The sequence below is a fragment of the Stegastes partitus genome, unplaced genomic scaffold (assembly GCF_000690725.1).
Source record: "Stegastes partitus isolate 25-593 unplaced genomic scaffold, Stegastes_partitus-1.0.2 Scaffold303, whole genome shotgun sequence".
NCBI lineage: Eukaryota > Metazoa > Chordata > Actinopteri > Pomacentridae > Stegastes > Stegastes partitus.
The window spans coordinates 533,854-551,481 of NW_007578034.1; the positions used below are offsets into that span (position 1 = coordinate 533,854).

General features: G+C 40.9%; 2 protein-coding genes across 5 annotated transcripts in view; both read right to left on the minus strand.

Annotated features, from left to right (window-relative positions):
- The window catches only part of LOC103358328 (CUGBP Elav-like family member 2), a 24,791-nt gene extending 24,465 nt beyond the window's left edge, over positions 1-326 (minus strand). For 2 of the 4 annotated variants that reach the window (XM_008283250.1, XM_008283249.1), the window contains exon 1: positions 166-324. In XM_008283250.1, coding sequence (XP_008281472.1) covers positions 166-278 — 113 coding nt within the window. In that variant the 5' untranslated portion in view covers positions 279-324. Of the gene's footprint in view, positions 1-165 lie in introns of all 4 variants that reach the window. The other 2 variants (XM_008283252.1, XM_008283251.1) reach the window with 2 other exon arrangements.
- A 5,327-nt stretch (positions 327-5,653) lies between these two features.
- Positions 5,654-14,053, minus strand: LOC103358329 (transcription initiation factor TFIID subunit 3). The gene is made up of 7 exons (XM_008283256.1): positions 13,702-14,053; positions 13,034-13,276; positions 9,989-11,817; positions 9,826-9,908; positions 7,954-8,227; positions 7,638-7,744; positions 5,654-6,586 (listed from the first exon to the last, which is right to left on the minus strand). The coding sequence occupies exons 1-7, from the start codon at positions 13,865-13,867 to the stop codon at positions 6,472-6,474; spliced, it is 2,817 nt and encodes a 938-aa protein (XP_008281478.1). The 5' UTR covers positions 13,868-14,053; the 3' UTR covers positions 5,654-6,471.
- Positions 14,054-17,628: the final 3,575 nt, after the last annotated feature.

The window sequence follows — 17,628 nt, forward strand, 5'->3', positions numbered from 1 at the left end:
GGGAACACTACCCTATCCACAGGCACAGTCACAGCGGGACAAAACGCCTCAACTGGAAACAATACATCCTATGACAATATCCAGCTCAGACAAAGAGGCAGCCCAAATACGGCCTGCTCCACAAAAGCTAGCCCAAATTTGAATGAGGGGCCAACCCCAACGTACCTCATAGGCAGGTCCTCATTCCTGACAGAGATCCCGGCCGCAGAGGGGGGACAGCGCATGCTGTTGGCATACAGACTCTGCACCAGGGCCAGCTCAGAAGAGTGTTCCAACATCGGTGCTCTGGAAAAATCCACCCGGTGTAACGGACACTTTCTTCTCTTTCCCTCTTTCCTCAATGTGTTTCTCTCCCTTTCTCTGTCTCCCGCCCACTCTTTCTCCTTGGTTTAGTGCAGCAGAGCGGCGCCCACCCCCTTCGCTGACTGTGGTGGCTGAAATAATCCTCTCTGACAGCTCATCGTGCGCTAATGCATTGTGCTGCCTGCGGCAGCCCAGTTTGCAGGCTGTAAAGCTGTGTCCACAGCAGCACTCTTGTACTAATTGACACCCATATTAGGAAAACTTCATGAAATTGGACATGGATGATTTATTCCCACTGTCAGATTGGGGTAAATTAGAGGAAACATCATCACAGTTGCCACAAGATCTCATCCAGGTCCAGTTCTGGTTTTGTGGCACATTTCTGTGGATGTTGGTATGTATTTGAATCAGTGAACTGCAAGACAGTGTAAGTGGGTGTATCAAGCCGAGTATCCTAAAAACTGTGTCCATTCTAACAGATTTTATCATTAAAATTCTGCTCATCACTGAGCACCTGTACAAGCTGTAGGTAAACATCACTAACACTGCACATCACCATGTGGGTGACAAGTAGGGAGCTTTCTTTGACAGCCTCACGTCCTCTTTATTAAAGAGTAGATATGTAGAAAGATAGTCTGCTAGAGGAAAAGCAAACATGGCAGTCAGTATGAATACATGTTAAATAAGGACAGATTACAGTACTGCCCCCATTGTTCTCTGTTTCAGGCTACACATGGTCTGCACTAGCTCTGGAATACCTGCAGTGTTTGAAAGTTAATTTAGCTTGCTGTGACTATAAAACCGGCCCACCTGTGGGCCTACCTGCAGTACTCCAGAGCACAATGTAGCCCACGTATACACCAATGAGTGTCTGTATGTAATTCTACAGATAAATGGTACTCCACATGACGTTTCAATGCACTAGAAGCTTTAACCATCAACTGATGGCAGAATTCAGCTTATTGTAGCTGCTCAGCACAGAGTTTTTATCAATATACCCGGAGCATCTTAATTTGCATTGGACAAAGCTCATTTGACTGAGCGGTATGGTTCAGATTGTAAAGAAGGCAAAGCAGGTTTTGAAGCTGCTGCATGCTGCAGAACACATATTCTCTCGTATCTAACACAGTGAGTGTTGTGCTGTCATTGTGGCAGTCAATTAAAAATCCGAAAGTAATTTATCACAATATTCTTTCTACAAAACCCAGGGGGGAGTGAATCTAGGTCTCAGTCTCCCATAGGTGTTGTGTCCCGTTAGAGTAACATGACATTAAGTAGGAAAGTCATCTGAAACAGGGTCATGTCAGTGTGTGCTGGTATCACAGCTGAGGAGACCAGCATGAAGAGGATCTACTTCCTCTGATCATAGCACAAAATCCTCTTCATTTCAGCCCGACTCTTTCTGCTGACATGAATATTTTAAACACCGATGTTGAAATTCCACTTCTTTATGATGTGTTGCTGCTTAACATGACTGTCAGAAGCCACAAGCTTCACGGAGCGCACAACTCAAAGTCTCTCCTCCTGCTCTGATCTACCGGAGCACTAAAAATTCTGATAATGTTGCGTGTGCTAATCCCACTTGAAAAGAGGCTGCAGAGGTAAAATAATATGGTGTGAATATGGAGTGATGTATAAAATGCATTTGAAGGGCAATGAGCTTGCAAAAGCTGTAACGCAGTAAGGATGTACTGCTGCAAGAAACAGCCACATCCTGTTCACTCTCCCTCTGATGTGGAAGGGAGGGTTCGTGGGTTTCAGTGCACGCTGCGGCTGAAAAACAAAACGCACTCATGCCTGCCATGTAACAAGTCAAATAACAACACATGTTTAGGGCACTGCAGGTGGCCTCATGATGAGTGAAAGCAGCCATTAGCTTTCTCTTTTCTATCACCTGTGGCTCTCTTGGGACTATTTGCACAAATAAAGACTGTCTGCGTTTTTGTGGGTTAAAACTGAAACTGTCACAGCTCGGCGAACATTGTGCGCTGTAGCATGTGCCGAGCGAGTTTTAACACGTGAGACACAAAAATAACGTCGTGCAGAAATTAGCATTTGAATTTGAAACGTATCACCTGTTAATAGGCAGCATATCTTGTAGTACATCAGCATTAAATCTTGTTTATGAGGCAGCGTACTGTAGGTGCATCTGGACAAGGTGAAAAGATATAAAGATATAATCCTTTTCATGTCAGAGCTGGAGCATTTTGCAGGCAGTGAGCAGTAAAATTTATGATCCAGCAGATGTTAGCAACAAGCTTTGACTGTATGAGACCTGACACCAGCTTGTGTGATAGAAGACGGAGAGAGAGACACCCATTTTGGCTTTGGCATGCTCAGGAGGGGACACTGCTATCCTCGACCTTCTTGGCATTTTAATTCATATGTAATCTTATCTTTTTTTTATTAACCTTTTGATTAAAACTTTCCTTATTTGCAAATAAGTAAAGTGCTTTATTACGATTTAGAATCACTACTTTCCCCCACTCTAATTCTCTAATGTTCGTGATGGCTTGCATGAGTGAACGCATTTCATATGATTAAAAAGACAGCACATTGAAATGTCAGCTTATTTTGCATGAGCAGAAGTCTCTTTACTTCCCTTTTCTTTGGACACACATCATTTTTTCCACTTCCTCTTTAATTCGGTGTTATCGTAAGACACTGAGTAGATTTCCATTAGGGCCATCTATGGTAGTAACACAGCCAAAGAGAGAGAGAGAGAGAGAGAGAGAGGGGGAGAGAAAAGTGAATAAGTAAAAGGATTTTTTCACAAGTTTAAAAGTGAATGAGTGAGGTGCACCTTCTGTGTCCAGAAAACACCTGGCATCTCTATCTATTTCAAAGTACCTGAGCGCTTTAATAGTATTTGTTATGGAACTATAATGTTTGGGAATCAATGATTGGGTGTGGCCCATTTTCCTTCAGTTAAATAAGAATTGAAGTCATTTTTTAATGCCAAAACAGAAGCAGCAATCACACCAAGACAATACTAAAGTCAACTCTGCTTCAAAAATCATCATCTATGTACATGTTTTTTTTTTTTTTTAAATAACTAGTGTATTCCTTTAACCTTATTATGATAAACTTTAAAAGGCTTTTCTCAGGTTTTTCTGAGAGCTCATTTAGAACAATGATCATCTCACCAGTCTGTTAAATCATTGATTTAAAAGCACAGTTATTTGTTTGTAAATTATTGAGTCACCCTAAATAGATTTCTGATATGCTATGATACCAACTAACTAGACTTCTGAAGTCGTCTGCTAATTGCTCCTAGAAATATCGAAAGCTGATAAATAATGACGAAGGTGACAAATTAAAGCAAAACCTTTAACCCCTACAGTTAGGGACTCTGATGGCTCTGTTATGCTGTCTGGGGGTTTGGATCCACTTACCCCCTCAGAGGGAAGGATCAATATAAAGATGTTCTGAGCGATCGCCTTTATCCTGTGATGAAGCATTTGTATTCCGACGTCAACGATCTTGTCGAGGATGATCCATAGGGCACAAGGGGTCGGTGAATAATTAGATGAATATGAAAATAATGTGAATATTACACAGTGGCCTCGACAGTTACCAGATCTCAACCCAAATAAAATTAGTTTTTGGGCTGAGCTGTCCACTACCATCATTAAATTTGTGCAATTTTTAATTTCATGTGCAATTCTTCTAATCTGTGTGCAATATTGCAGCTTCAACTGTTTTCTAATTCATTACTCTAGGTTAGGCTGCAAGGTAGAGCGGTGGTTAGTACCATTGTCTCACAGCAAAAAGGTCGCCGGTTCACTTCCTGGTGAGGACACTGTGATCTTTCTGCGTGGAGTTTGCATGTTCTCCCCGTGCGGTGTGGGTTCTCTCCGGGCTCTCCGGCTTCCTCCCACACAGCCACACAGAGGATAATTGGTGATTCTAAATTGTCCATAGGTGTGAATGTGAGTGTACTTGGTTGTCTGTCTCTAAGTGTGGCCCTGTGATAGACTGGTGACCTGTCCAGGGTGTCCCCTGCCTTCGCCCTAAGCCAGCTGGGATAGACTCCAGCCTCCCACGACCCTCAGCAGTGTATAGATGATGGATGGACAGTTTAGGCAAATTCATGTCTCTTTTACACATTTACAAAGTACTTTTATACTTTTCTTTTACATATGTTCTATTTAGATTTAGATTTCTATATTCATTGCCTGTCTTGTTGCTGTTGAGTACCACAGTTACATTCACCATGTCAAACTCCTTGTGTGTGCGAGCTCACTTGGCAATAAAAACTTTCTGTCTGTCCGTCTGCAAAAAAATAAATGAGGGGATATGTTTTAGAATAAAGGTGGTCATCCTTTGATTAGAAGCAATGCTGAAGCTGTTCTTGTGGCACAGCATCTTACTAAGACACTTGATGTTGTTTTTTTGCATGCATCTGTATGCAGACCTTTTATAGTATGTAAAGTCACTGATGACTGGTAGTGAAACCTTCTGCTATAGATACAACACTTCTTCCTCCTGTAAACCCTTCGTTGGTGCATTGCACTTCAAAGAATGGAAAAAATGAGATGAGACATGCAGAGCCCACATCAAAAGAAGTATAGTCCACTAATAACTCGAGGGGAAGATTTTTTTTTACTAGCTGACAACGCTTTTTTTTAATAGCTTCTGAGTGACTGTAAATTGTATTAACAGTGCAAGTTATTTATAGAGTCTCTCATGAAGGACAGCACTTGTAGATCTGGTTTTACTTGGTGTTTGAGAGACAGGGATTCCACATACATCAACTAAAAGACACCTGTTACATTTCTTGCATTCATAAGGTGGTGAAACATATTTCATGCGAGCCTCCTACGACACCTGCTCCTCATGTGCAGCGTGCCACAGTTTGTGTGCATGAAGATTGACACCATGTGGTCATTCAGGGAAAGGCAACAGGAGATCTGCTGCAGAAGGCTCAGCAGACATTTTTAGACACACTTTAAGAAATCAGTTCTTTATAATCTACAATAAACGTCTGGGATAAGCTTTGTTATTCCGTGTTTGTTTTCGAATACCTCTGAGTAGGTAAAGTGTGGAGCAACTGGCCGAAGAGTAGCTCAAATCTAGGCTAATGCATTGCACAGACAGCTGCAAGTGACGATCCTGGATCTGTAACCAACAACCGCACACAGCAAAGACATCTTCTACTCATCAGGTCTCAAGGAAGCAGGAACAAAATTCAACATATGAAACTTGGTTTGTTAAAATATTTCAGATCTATTTTTGTAAAGCAAAAGAAAAACAGCTATTGGAAGAAAAAAAAGAATAAATGTTGAGAAGCGTGCACAGGTTGAAAATAAAATAAGGATGAACAGAAGCGTTTGACAGAAAATCGGTGTACAATTCTGACGGAGATTTACGTCTTAAAGTCTGCGAGTACGCAGACTGTTCATCTTTAATCTTGAAATATCAGCGAAAGGAATTACATTACAAGCACAGCTACAGTATAACTTCAGGACTAGTCCATATGAAGAGAAAATAAAAATACAAACTTTAAATTTAAAAAATGTACAGAAATTACAGAAAATTATTTGATTTAAAAACCAATATTTGAAAATGGATTTAACAAGTCAGAATCCTAAGAACGAAATGCACTTGGCTTGGAAGTTGGTATTTACACATTTATACATGCCTGATGCCATCATCATTATATACATGACATTTCAATGATACTGCAGAAAACTGGAGAAAGGTCCGACGCGCAGGTCGTTCCTTTTCTGGCAACATAAACTTAACAGAAATAAAGACGACAGATGTTTGATGGTTTTCTTTTCTGCTTTGCCACAAAGCAGAGTTCTCATCTTGCAGAAACTGTCACGGTCTCCTCATACAGACATAATTGTCAGGATCTCCTACAATTGGACATCCAAAACGACAAGCAAACAATTTACACGTGAAACGGGGGGTGGAGGGGGGAGGGGGGAAATCACGGAGCCCACATGAGAACTAAGGCTGAATATGTGCTGGTTAAAGCCTTTTTTCTTACCAACTCACAATGCATCATGGCTGACATCATTAAAAAAATCCTCAGAAGTTAGTATCAGCCATATTTTTAACTTTCTTTTTTCTTGTTTTTATATTTTACAGCAGTGCCACGAGTGTTCAGTGATGGCTTTAGTCCAAAAAAGTCCCAAAATATGTGCTTTTTGCATAGTCTCAGTGTGGTTTGTGTTTCTTTTTCTTATGTTTTTTGTCCTTCTTCTTGCTGGAACATTTAACGCAGAACCACTGTTGGTCTTCGGGAGGCGCTGTATGGATCCCGACACAAGGCCTGGGCAGACGAGAGAAGAAGAGAGTTCTGGTTAGAGAAAAGATGGTGCAAATGCAGCTATTTTTATATTAGTGGTACAACAGGACGTATATCAGCCTCAGGCAGCTAGAGGGTGTTCAGTTTGGTATGAGAAGCTCTTCAGTTCAGTGTGTCGTGTCTTACTTTCAAATTAGTTTAATGCTTGCTGTCAAATGGAAAAAAGGAATCAACTAACTGTTAACCAAAGCCTGAGCCTGTCAAGCTGCCTGCCAATGGAAAAGTTGACACACACTACTTAAGGCCACCACCTGTATGGTGGTGGTATGAGGAACGCTCAGAGACATTATATGTCACTGCTGCTCAAGACAAGACTGATTCAACACCTGTTTTTGTCCTACTGCATTACTAACCTTAAACTCCTGGCCATGTTAGTTATATATGGCTCCCCTGTATATCTATATATAACTGTGTATGTGCTGGAACATTTGTGGTCTGTGTGTGATATCTGTCATATGTTTCTGATGGACCCATGTTGTTACAAACTGTACTGGATCAAATTCCACCAGCTTTGGTAGTGAAGCTAGAGAACAGTTTTAGGTTTAGATTTGGGGTGAATGAAAATGAGAAACCAGAGCTGGAACACGTCTTTTAGATCTGGAAGCATTATGGCTTTCTGGTGAGATAGAATGACAATAAAGAAAGACTTTTGTCAATTATAGCGCTGCAGTCATGATGCAATGCTACCTGACAGGGCATCCTTATGGAGCATTGATGACATACTAGCGTTTTGTTGACGATACGTTAACATTTGAATGACATAAATGTGACAGGAACAATTAAAGGCAATGTATTAATTGTTTTTTTCAAGCAAATGACCAAATGTCTACCTTTGTGCTTCTTTTGTTTTCTCTGCTGCGTGTCACCAAAACTGAGGTACATACTAGTGCCAGCTTAATTTTCACCAACAAGCCATAAATACAAAACTCCATGATGTTACAAATACACAAAATGGGGTAAAAGCGACGTCGTCCAGACCAGAAATGAGAAGAAAACACAGTGTTAAATCTCTTACCAATGGTACCAGTCGTCACAGTCGTCACATCCTATCATGGGACTGCCATCATCAGGTTTGTTACATCCAGGACAAATCCAGATCTGGTTTCCCCACTCGTCACGAATCTTGGGTGAACGCAGATAACAGAAAGCTTCAATAAAACACCACTCAAAGACAAAACAGCTCATACATAGTCATTGCAAAACACAAAAAAGAAAACAAAACACACAGGATAATCACATTTTATCTTGACTAATGTGCACCTACACTGAATTAAGCCTGGTAAAGCTGAAGCAGTTTCCAGTAAACAAATACTCAAAGTATCGGCACTCACCACATAAGTACTGACGGTCTCAGTCACGACGCTGCGGACTGGCGTTTTGATGCAAGCGGCGGGAGAAAGCATAGGGGATGGGGTGAGCAATGACGACGACGGGGGAGGCACGGGTGGAGGTGGTGAGCGAGGTGGGGGCAGGATGAGTGGGACTTGGGGGAGCACCGGCGGCGGCGGGGGCGGCCGAGGAAGAACCACAGGTCCTGACTTGACAGCGGGGATCTTGGGTGCAGGCGTCTTGGGCTCTGAATTCGGGACCACCTTGCTGATAACACTGATGATGGACAGAAACAAATACAAGTTAGTTTGAACAGGAGACCTAACGCTTAATATGAAGGATGTAAGAAGCCAGTAGTGAATTAAATAGGTTCTTATCAGTGCAATTTAAAAATACACAACATGTTGTCATCGGGATAACGTAACTGTCTTCACCCTAAGCAGGTTTAGGGTGTTTTTTTGCTCCCTCTATATTTTTATTCCCTGTGGGCTCTTTTTTTTCTTCCTGCACCTCAATGGAAAATATCACAACCACAGCTAGAAGTAGATAGAACTCAAAAATGTCTTTTGGCCAGGGTGACACAGTTACAAAGTCATAAAGACTAAAAAAGAAAACAAAAAGTTTAATTTTTTTAAATTATTTATTTTACAAAAATATAAAAAAGCTTGAATGAACATGTACAGCATTTTTTTTTTTTTTTTTACAAGTGCCCACGCGTGTTACCGATGATAACTCCACATACTATAGATATTTTACTACTAAAATGTGTCTCCATACTTGTCTCCTATCTGCTCTGTGTAAACACAGCCGGCAGTTTAGCCAAAAAGTCCCTGAATTTCTCTCATGTGCCTCTTGGTTACAGCTGAGTCACAGCTTCCTTGTTGCGTCGAGGAGCCCAGGATTTTTCACTCTTTACAGAATCTAGTTACCGCAAACGATACATTTTTGGGTTTATTTTGAGTAAACACTCTGATTTTTTAGCTTTGATTTGGTTGTTTTTCCCACTAAGCCTGGCGATTCTTCATATTTTCAGTTTTTTGCTATGGTAAGTGGTGTTATTCTTGCGATTTATTGAAAACAATAACATGCCTTTCACACCCACCGGTGGGTTCAGAGGATTAAGAATGTGCTTTTAAAAAACATTGTTTTTGGACGTACTTGTAATTTTTTATTTGAATTATTTTTTCTTTTATTTCAAGTTATGTTTTGCTTTTTTTTTTTAAAAATAAGAACTTTTTATTTAGATTGTTTTTTAAATCCATTGAACAGCATCTGAGATAAGATCAGTGATGTAAAAAAAGAAAAAAGGTAGAAAACATATGACATACACAGATATTGCTGCATATGATGCAAATGTATATCAAATATACATTACACAGTGTATGTTTTGCCTATTTTTTTTTTTACTGCAATTGCACATTGCTGATTAAACACAGGTTAGATAATAAGTGCCAATACCACAGCTGAGTTTTGGTATAACAAAACAATCCTTATTGCAAAAACTTTGGGAAATATAAAACATTTTTCTCTTACAAAACCACCTTTAATGAAAAAGGAAGGCTCTCAAATCGTAAGCAACTGAAGGAAATTAAATTGGTGCCGCTACAGTTCCAAACAAATCAAATCTTATTAAAAAATAAACAAACAAGACTATGAATATGAACAAATATTTGAGGCAAGTTTTAGTTGTTTACTTGACTTCAATAATAAAGTAACTCCACATAAAATACTGCACTAACGCAGCACACACATTTCAGTCAGTACCAATAAAGTATTAAGGTTTGAGACCCACAACTACTAGTATATGTCACAGTGCTGCAAAAAGAGCACCTTGTGTGGAGTGGTGTCACTAGAAGCTTTCACTCAGTACTTACATTTTGTCCTGACCCGCTCCCACCCTGAGTGTCAGTCTGGGGATGACTGGAGATGGCAACGCTGCTGGAGTGTCTATTTTCACCTGAGGAGACAGAGAAGTCGAGGTCAATTTCAGTGACACTATGACACAGCGGCGTAGTAACAAACAAAAACAAAAGTTACCTTCTCCAGTCGAATTCTCTCCTTTTCTTTCTCTTTCTCCTTTTCCCGTTTCTCCTTTTCCCTCTCCTTTTCTTTCCTCTTCTCCTCTTTCTCCCTCTCCTTTTCCTTGGCCTTCTCTCGCTCCTTATCCTTCTCCTTATCTTTCTTTTTCTTCTTCTCTTTCTTGTCTTTCTTCTTGTCCTTCTCCTTGCTCTTCACGTCTTTATCCTGGAGGATCGGGGCCAGAGGAGGCAGCATGGAGGGAATGCGCAGGCAGGTAGAGGGGCTGAACAGTGGAGGGACTTCTCCCAGAGCAAAGGGGGATAAGGCAGATTGCTTCTGCTTGTCATCCTTGTTTCTGTCTTTACCCTTGTCCCTCTTATCTTTGTCCTTTTTACTTTTTTCTTTATCCTTCTTTTTGTCTTTATGTTTCTCCTTCTCCTTCTTAGGGCCATCACCATCTCTTGATTTAATCTTAATGGAGCCCTCGGGCAGAGTAAAGTCTCGCTGAACAAAGAGTTCATCATCCTTCAGTCCGAAGTCTTTCCAAGGCATCTTGGCTTCCTTGGAAAACTCCTTGTTTTTATCCCTGTTCTTCTCCTTATTCTTCTCTTTGAGTTTGCTCTTATCCTTTTCCCGGTCTTTGTCTTTCGGTTTGTCTTTCTCCTTCTTCTTCATCTTGGTTTTGAGCTCCTTCTTCAGCTTCTTCTTGACATCTACGGATGACACAATCTTGTTTTTCTCCTCAAAAATCTTGAGCAGTGGTTCAGGTGTGGGTGGTGAGGCTGAACCGGACGACACGTACTCTGCTTGGTTCTGAGGGGGGGCGGATGGACCCCCCTGGTTCACCTTCCGGATCACCTCGTTGATCGAGTCGTCCATAGTCCAGTTTCCGAGGCCTGCGTGTGGCTGTAGGTGGAGTGGCGTCGACGTGTCTTTTAACATGTGGCCAGCCACAATTGGGTTTTTAGGTGTAGACGGCTCCATAATGGTCAGTCTCCTGGGACTGGAGAATCCATTGCTATCTGAATCAGAGCCTGAGGAGAAAGCGAAGGGATCAGGCTCCCGTTCAGCACATGCCCGAGCAATCACAGCATCAATAGAGTCATCAATGGCTGTATTTTCAGGCTCTAGTTTCTTGAATGGGCCCTCGGCTAACTCCCTGTCTTCTATATTCTGACGCATATGAATGTTCTCTTTGCCCATTCTCTCACTCAACGCAGACAGCGGGAGCTTATGCACGCCATCTGTCTTGCTCTGTGGTTGAGGCGCCTTAGCTGAACCCATCTTCGGGCTCTTTGGGCTTTTAGGACTCTTCGTCCTGCCTGGAGATTTCTTCCTTTCCTTGGATGGTTTGGGAGAATGGATGGGACTGCCAACCACTGGAACAGGGATAACCCCTTTAGGGGACTTAGTCCGTTGTCTGCCTGGGGATGAGACCTTAGGCTTTCTTCCCGGAGTAGTGAGGCCCTTTTGATCAGAGTGTTTTGGCATTACTGGCTGAGGTCTGAAGGAAGGCAGAGTTCCAGAAGGTGTTTCGGGTGACAGCGGGTCGAGGCTGTCATGAGACGGCAGCATGCCTGGGGGAACACGTTGAGGGTTGAGAGAGGTAAGGGGCTCCCTGGGCTCGACCCCCCATTCTGGGCTGAGCCCTGGGTACATGCGCGGTCTCTTGGAGGTAGGCATCATGCCCATAGCTGCATCAGGACTGTCCAGGTGCCTCTTTAGTGGGTGGTTTTCGTCGTTGACCGTCTCATCTTCATCTATCTCCTCCTCATCCTCTTCCAGTGCCACCTGCATAGCTTCAGCTGAGGTGCCCATGTCAGCAGGGACTTCTTCCTCCTCCTCTTCTACAGAGGAAATGGACAAACAGTTAGTTAAGCACAGATTCAAACTAGGCTTCAAGAATTCTTACAACGCCTCCTTTAAAACATATGCAGGTTACTTTGGTGAGAGTTTAAAAAAAGATTTGCCCTGACCAAATATATGGTTCTATAGAGAATTCATTAAGTTTACCCCTCTAAAACTAAGTAAAATACTTTCAGATATGAAAAATTAGTTTGGGATTTTTTAACAAGGTTGTAAAACGAAATCTACTAAAAATATGTTCTTACTTTGTTGGTATGAAAACTGAGTGTAGATTGATGGGTAAAATTGCAATTTCTATAAATTTATTATGATATCCATAACACAAAAAGTGAAGGGAGCAGTCCAATATACCGTAATAAACTTTAACTTCATAGAGGTTGTTGTTACTTTTTGCTGAAAATGTTTTTGAGAAGTGTCCACTCAGCTTAACTGTCACTTTAGATGCTGTAGTTTGTGGTACAGTTGAACTGCACTCAATCAGTGTTTCTAATATTTGGTTTGCAGTACCTGATTTTCAACCTTTAGAAAAATTATCAGAAGAAGTGAAACTACAAAACAGCAAACACAGATGCTAGTTACACACAATATACAAACGGACCACTTCCAAATTATCTTGAGAATGTACTTTAAATTGTGGACCGGTTGAAAACATAGTCAAGCAAACTGAAGTGAATGTAACGCTGTTTTGATGTCAACTTTAAACTGTCAGGTATATCAGTTTTTCAGCCCAAGCATGTGACCAATCTCTTCCAGGGACAGATTACATACAAACTTTGGGGAAAACACTGAACACACCAAGTAATGTACATATTAGACCTGCAAAAAATAATCAGTTAGTCAATTTGTTGTCACCTATGAATTATTCACTGGCTATTTTGATGATTAATGAATCACTTGAGCATTTTTTAATGACATTTAGAGTTAAAATTTATCAATTGCTGCTTCCAAAATTGGAATATTTTGGGGTTTGTTTAATTTTCTACGACAGTAAACTGAATATGTTTGAGTTGTGGACAAAACAAGACATTTGAGGACATCTTTTTGGGCTTTGGGACACACTGATCCACATTTTTCACTTTTTTTCTGACATTTTACAGACCAAACAACTAATTAATTAACTGAGAAAATATGAAACATGTGAATGAACAATAAAAACACTCATTAATTGCAGCCCTAGTGCCTCGCACAGGTACCGACCTTCTTGTAAGGAGACCAGCGGTGGCATGTGATCTGGAATGTAGTCCTTTCTTTCCTCTGCATCTCGGGCTCCGGGCTGAGGAAACTGCAGGACATTGTTTTTGCTGACAGGGAAGAGCGGCGTTTGATGGGTGAAGGCCACGGGCTCCAGGTTGTGGACGTAGTCCTCCAGTTCGCTCAGACTCACCCCCAGCAGTCTGAAAGCCTGGCTGACATCATCCAGGACCGGATCGGTTCTTCCATCTGAAATGTTGGAACAAAACAAGCCATTACACTCTGCATGTCGTCTTGTATTTAAACTATCCTGTCAGGATTGATAACAGCCTGAGACAAGTTTGACTGCATGCTAGTGATGGAGGAGGTGAAGCTAGAAGTGATGCTCAACAGGTTCCAGATGGACAGTGACCGTATTTTTTCTATTAATGCAACACTTGGATAAGCAATGCACTAAACATCGACTGCTCAACAATGGTAAAAACAACTGGGAAGCAGCATCGCCCCAATAACAAAAAAATACGGGAGCAGCTAAGCTATGTAGCTACTGTACTTTTTGACACATAAAGCGTTGCTAGGGGGCGCCAGCTGCAGAGCCAGTCAACAACAACGTGATCGACTACTTCAGGTTTATGGGTAAAAAAAGTAATCAGAGTACTACACGAAGCACTTACACAGCTCAGAGTACCGATGGCAGACCCTGGCCAACTGCTGGATGTATCGATGCAGCACATCGGACAGCAGATCACACGCAGTGAGCTGAACCGCATCCCAGCCCAGCGCCTGGCAGATCTGCGCCACCGAAACACGCAGCAGCGAGCGGGCATAGCTCTCGCACATCTCGCTGACTTCGTTACGGTATTAATCCCGGTCAATTCCTCTTCAAAAACATGCTCCCGGTCTTCATGTTTCACTGAACCACCGAGGGGCTTGGGAAAACCCGCTACCTCGGTTAATTTAGAACATCTACTTCAGTAAATATATTGGCGCTTTTGCCAGAGTCGCCATCTTGACTTCATCGATAGACCCATCCCCGAAATCTAGACCGAGCCTGCGCAGAAGAGAGCGTCTGCCTCCACAGCAGTGAGGTGTTGTAGCGGGTCATGACTGCGCGAGCAGGTGCAGGATTATGGGAGGTGGAAAGTGCCACAATTTAGCTCCGTTTGCACCAGATTCAAGTCAGAGCACTGCTATTAAGGGAGCTCTACTTTCAATTTCACTTTTAACACAGCCAAAAGCTTATTTAATACCACTTTTTATGGTGCTCTAATTATCCCAGTATTAGACACAGAAGATGTGCTTTTCATGGCAGTTTAATAACAATATCTCTTTTCACAAAGTTCTGGAAAAAATGTGTCAAGACGCTACTTTTTACACTAACAGAAATCAGTTAGTTATGCCGGTTTTTACAGAATTTTTCCATAGGGCAGCAAATCCTCTGTTTTGCACAGCCAATCAGCTCAAATCAATTAAGACCAAAGCAGTGAAAATAGAATCCTCGTGATTCTCCTTGGTGTGTTTTAAAATAACTTGTGTTAATTTGTGCTGTCTATATTGCGCTATTAGGTTGGTTTCTAACCAATAAATGGCTGATTGTTTATCTGTATTTGTTGCAGGACCATTGTGAAGTGTACAGTTTACATAAGGTCAAATATTGATTTTCCAAATAATATGATCACATTGCTTTTTTGGTGAAAATTACTGCTTTAACAATTGTATTTATTTATTTTTTGTGGATATAAATGCATGGACCAGTCCATATTTACTCAGTGCCAAATTTCTCTTGCAATACATATCAGACAATAGTCTAATGGTCTGAATGTTGGCTGTGTAATGAAGAGGTGGAGGTTTGAAAGTCATGTTAACGATTAAAACTTCTTCCTTGCTGCTATAGTAATATAGGCTGCCTTTTAAATCCTATACTTGTTCTTTTTACTTTCAGTACGTGCTGCAGCTGCAGGAGCAAAGTATGTATGATTTCATGCAGTACACATACAATTGGGTCATACGACTAAGCTTTGACCACAGTGATAAATGAACTGTCAGCTGTCTGTGTGCTCTCAGCAGCTAAAGCTGGTCTATACTCGTGCAAGACATTACAACATAACTGCACTCCACTGGATTGCAGGTCAGAATGGCCACAAAAACATGCTGGGTTACATACTGCAAAATCCAAATGGATGTAGTAGGACACCCTGGAATTTCTGCCATGCTACATTTGAAATATGATGTAATGGGACATACTAAATCTTTTTCTGACGTGCTATATAGCATGGTAGTGTGGGTATTGGAACGCAGTTGTAATCTACCTTACAGAAAAGTGCTGTAAAATCTGGTGGAACAAGTAGGCTTTCAATGCCTCTCACAAAAGTGCTGGAAAAAATGTTAAAATGCAAATTTTTCATGGCATAAAAAGCAAAATTGTAATTGGAACGCTGTAAAAGGCGGCATTATGCCAGCTTTTGACAGTGTAAAAAGTGGCATTGTAATTAAAGCAAAATAAAAAGTGGAGCTATGATAGCAGTTGACAGTGTAAAAAGCAGTATTCTTATTATTATCATTTACACATTTTGTTCATTTGCACATTTCTGTATCTCTCTTGTATATTCTTGTAAATTTTGTGGACTTTTCTTTCTGTATTATATTGCCTATATTTTCATCTTATTTAATTTTAACTCACTGTACCTTCATTTATATCCTACTCTAATATTCTGTGTTGCCTTTTTGCTTTGTTTACCCCCTTTGTTGAATATCCATGCTGCTATAACAACTGAATTTCACTTTGGAGACTAATAAAATCAGTCTAAGTCTATTGTATAAGGAGGACATTAAAAAGCAGCGTCATTCCAGCTTTTGCCAGTTGAAAAAGCAGAGTTGTAATAAAAAATGTAAAAATAAATTTTAAAAAATTGTAAAAAGCAGCATTTTCCCGGATTTTGACAGCATTGAAGGCGGCGTTTGGATTTGAATCACGAGCCAACTGAGGTGAATTATGGCACTTTTCACCTTCCATACAGCAGCTTGTCCGTGCAGGTTACATGTCGTTAGCATGTTAGCATGTAGCTCAGACGGCAGCACGTCTTCCTCTTTCCATTGCAGTCATGGCCGACGGTGACTGGCTCTAAAACACACACTGTGTGAGCTCTAAACCTACTGGGAGCCATTTTCTCACCGACAATGTTCACGTACAACAGCTAGTTTCAGTTTTTCTCACCGCTGAGTCACCCCGAAGTTACAGGAAACAACTGTCACATCCGGATTTCTCTCAGAAACTGTTTCATTTGACCCCTTTTACTGTGAATTGCCTTTTTGTATGTGGCGAGTTGTACTAATCTGTCGTCTATTTTTTTTGTTTTACTTTAGAAATATGAATTAAACAGGAGGAGAGTATGAAACATTTTTGCATTTCCAACTCGGGCTGAACTGTTTCCACTTCCTCTTCCAGACTCATGTCAGCATGTTGTGCCTGCAGGTTTTACTGTCCACACTGGGTGGTGCTGGGTTATCACATAAAAGCACACATCAGGCTTTTCTGTGACAATAATATGTTAGAATTAGCTTACAAGTATGTGGGACTAAATCTAACAAAATCAGGTTAGTTACACATTTCTGACGGACTTCTAGAGAGTCCTTTTGAACTATTACACCCAGGGCCAGATAAAGAAATGAATTTTTGCGCAATAGCATGACCTGGTTTTCTTGTTGTAAATAGCAAAACATTGCCCATCCATTCCTTTATTTATACCCCCTTTATCTTCTGCAAGGTAATAAGTAATAAAGTTAATAAAGATCTATCTATCTATCTATCTATCTATCTATCTATCTATCTATCTATCTATCTATCTATCTATCTATCTATCTATCTATCTATCTATTGTATACTTTCTAAATCTATTGTTTTTTTACTTTTTAGTTTTAACATTTTATAGGACCATCCAACGGGATATCATGAGATGTCGTATAAATATTACGCCACCTTTAAGGTCATTTAAGGTGTTATTTATACACCATTGGGTGATTTCACACGGAGCCCCAGAGAAAGAAAAAAAAAAACAGGGAAAGGAAAAAAGACAGAGGTATCTTTTGCGAGATCTCGCAAAACTTTCTTGGGATCTCGCAATACCTTTTGTAACATCACGTAGAACTATAGGGATATATACTATGGGATACCCACTCGTACAAGAGTTTTATTGAGTTTTATTTTGAAATCGGCCTAAAATATAAAGACATTCAAGCAGTGCTTAGCAAGAGGCATAAGACTGATGTGACTTTTGTGAGATCTCGCAAAAAGATACCTCTGTTTTTTTTTTCCCTCTCCCTGTTATTTTTCTTTCTCCTTGTCCCTTCCAGGGCTCCGTAATATCAGGCTGAAATTTGGCATAAGATTTATTGTAGCGTCAACCTGCAAGTCCCTAAATATCCACTTGAAGTTGTCTCCAAAAGCAAATCAGTCCCTGTTAGTGTTTCCCAGCCAGACCATCCTCTACACTGACAGCACTGTGTTATCTAGCTGTGATGTGACAGTGACAGTGATGGACGCTGACCCACCGTACCGTCTCAGCTCCCATAATGTTAACATTTTATTACACAATTTACTAACA

Coding starts and splice junctions, on each gene's coding strand:
- LOC103358329 (XM_008283256.1), bottom strand. CDS start 13,867: ATGTGCGAGAGCTATGCCCGCTCGCTGCTGCGTGTTTCGGTGGCGCAG. Junction 9,909..9,988: donor AGAGAATTCGACTGGAGAAG/GTAACTTTTGTT, acceptor CTGTCTCCTCAG/GTGAAAATAGACACTCCAGC. Junction 7,745..7,953: donor AGACCGTCAGTACTTATGTG/GTGAGTGCCGAT, acceptor CGTTCACCCAAG/ATTCGTGACGAGTGGGGAAA.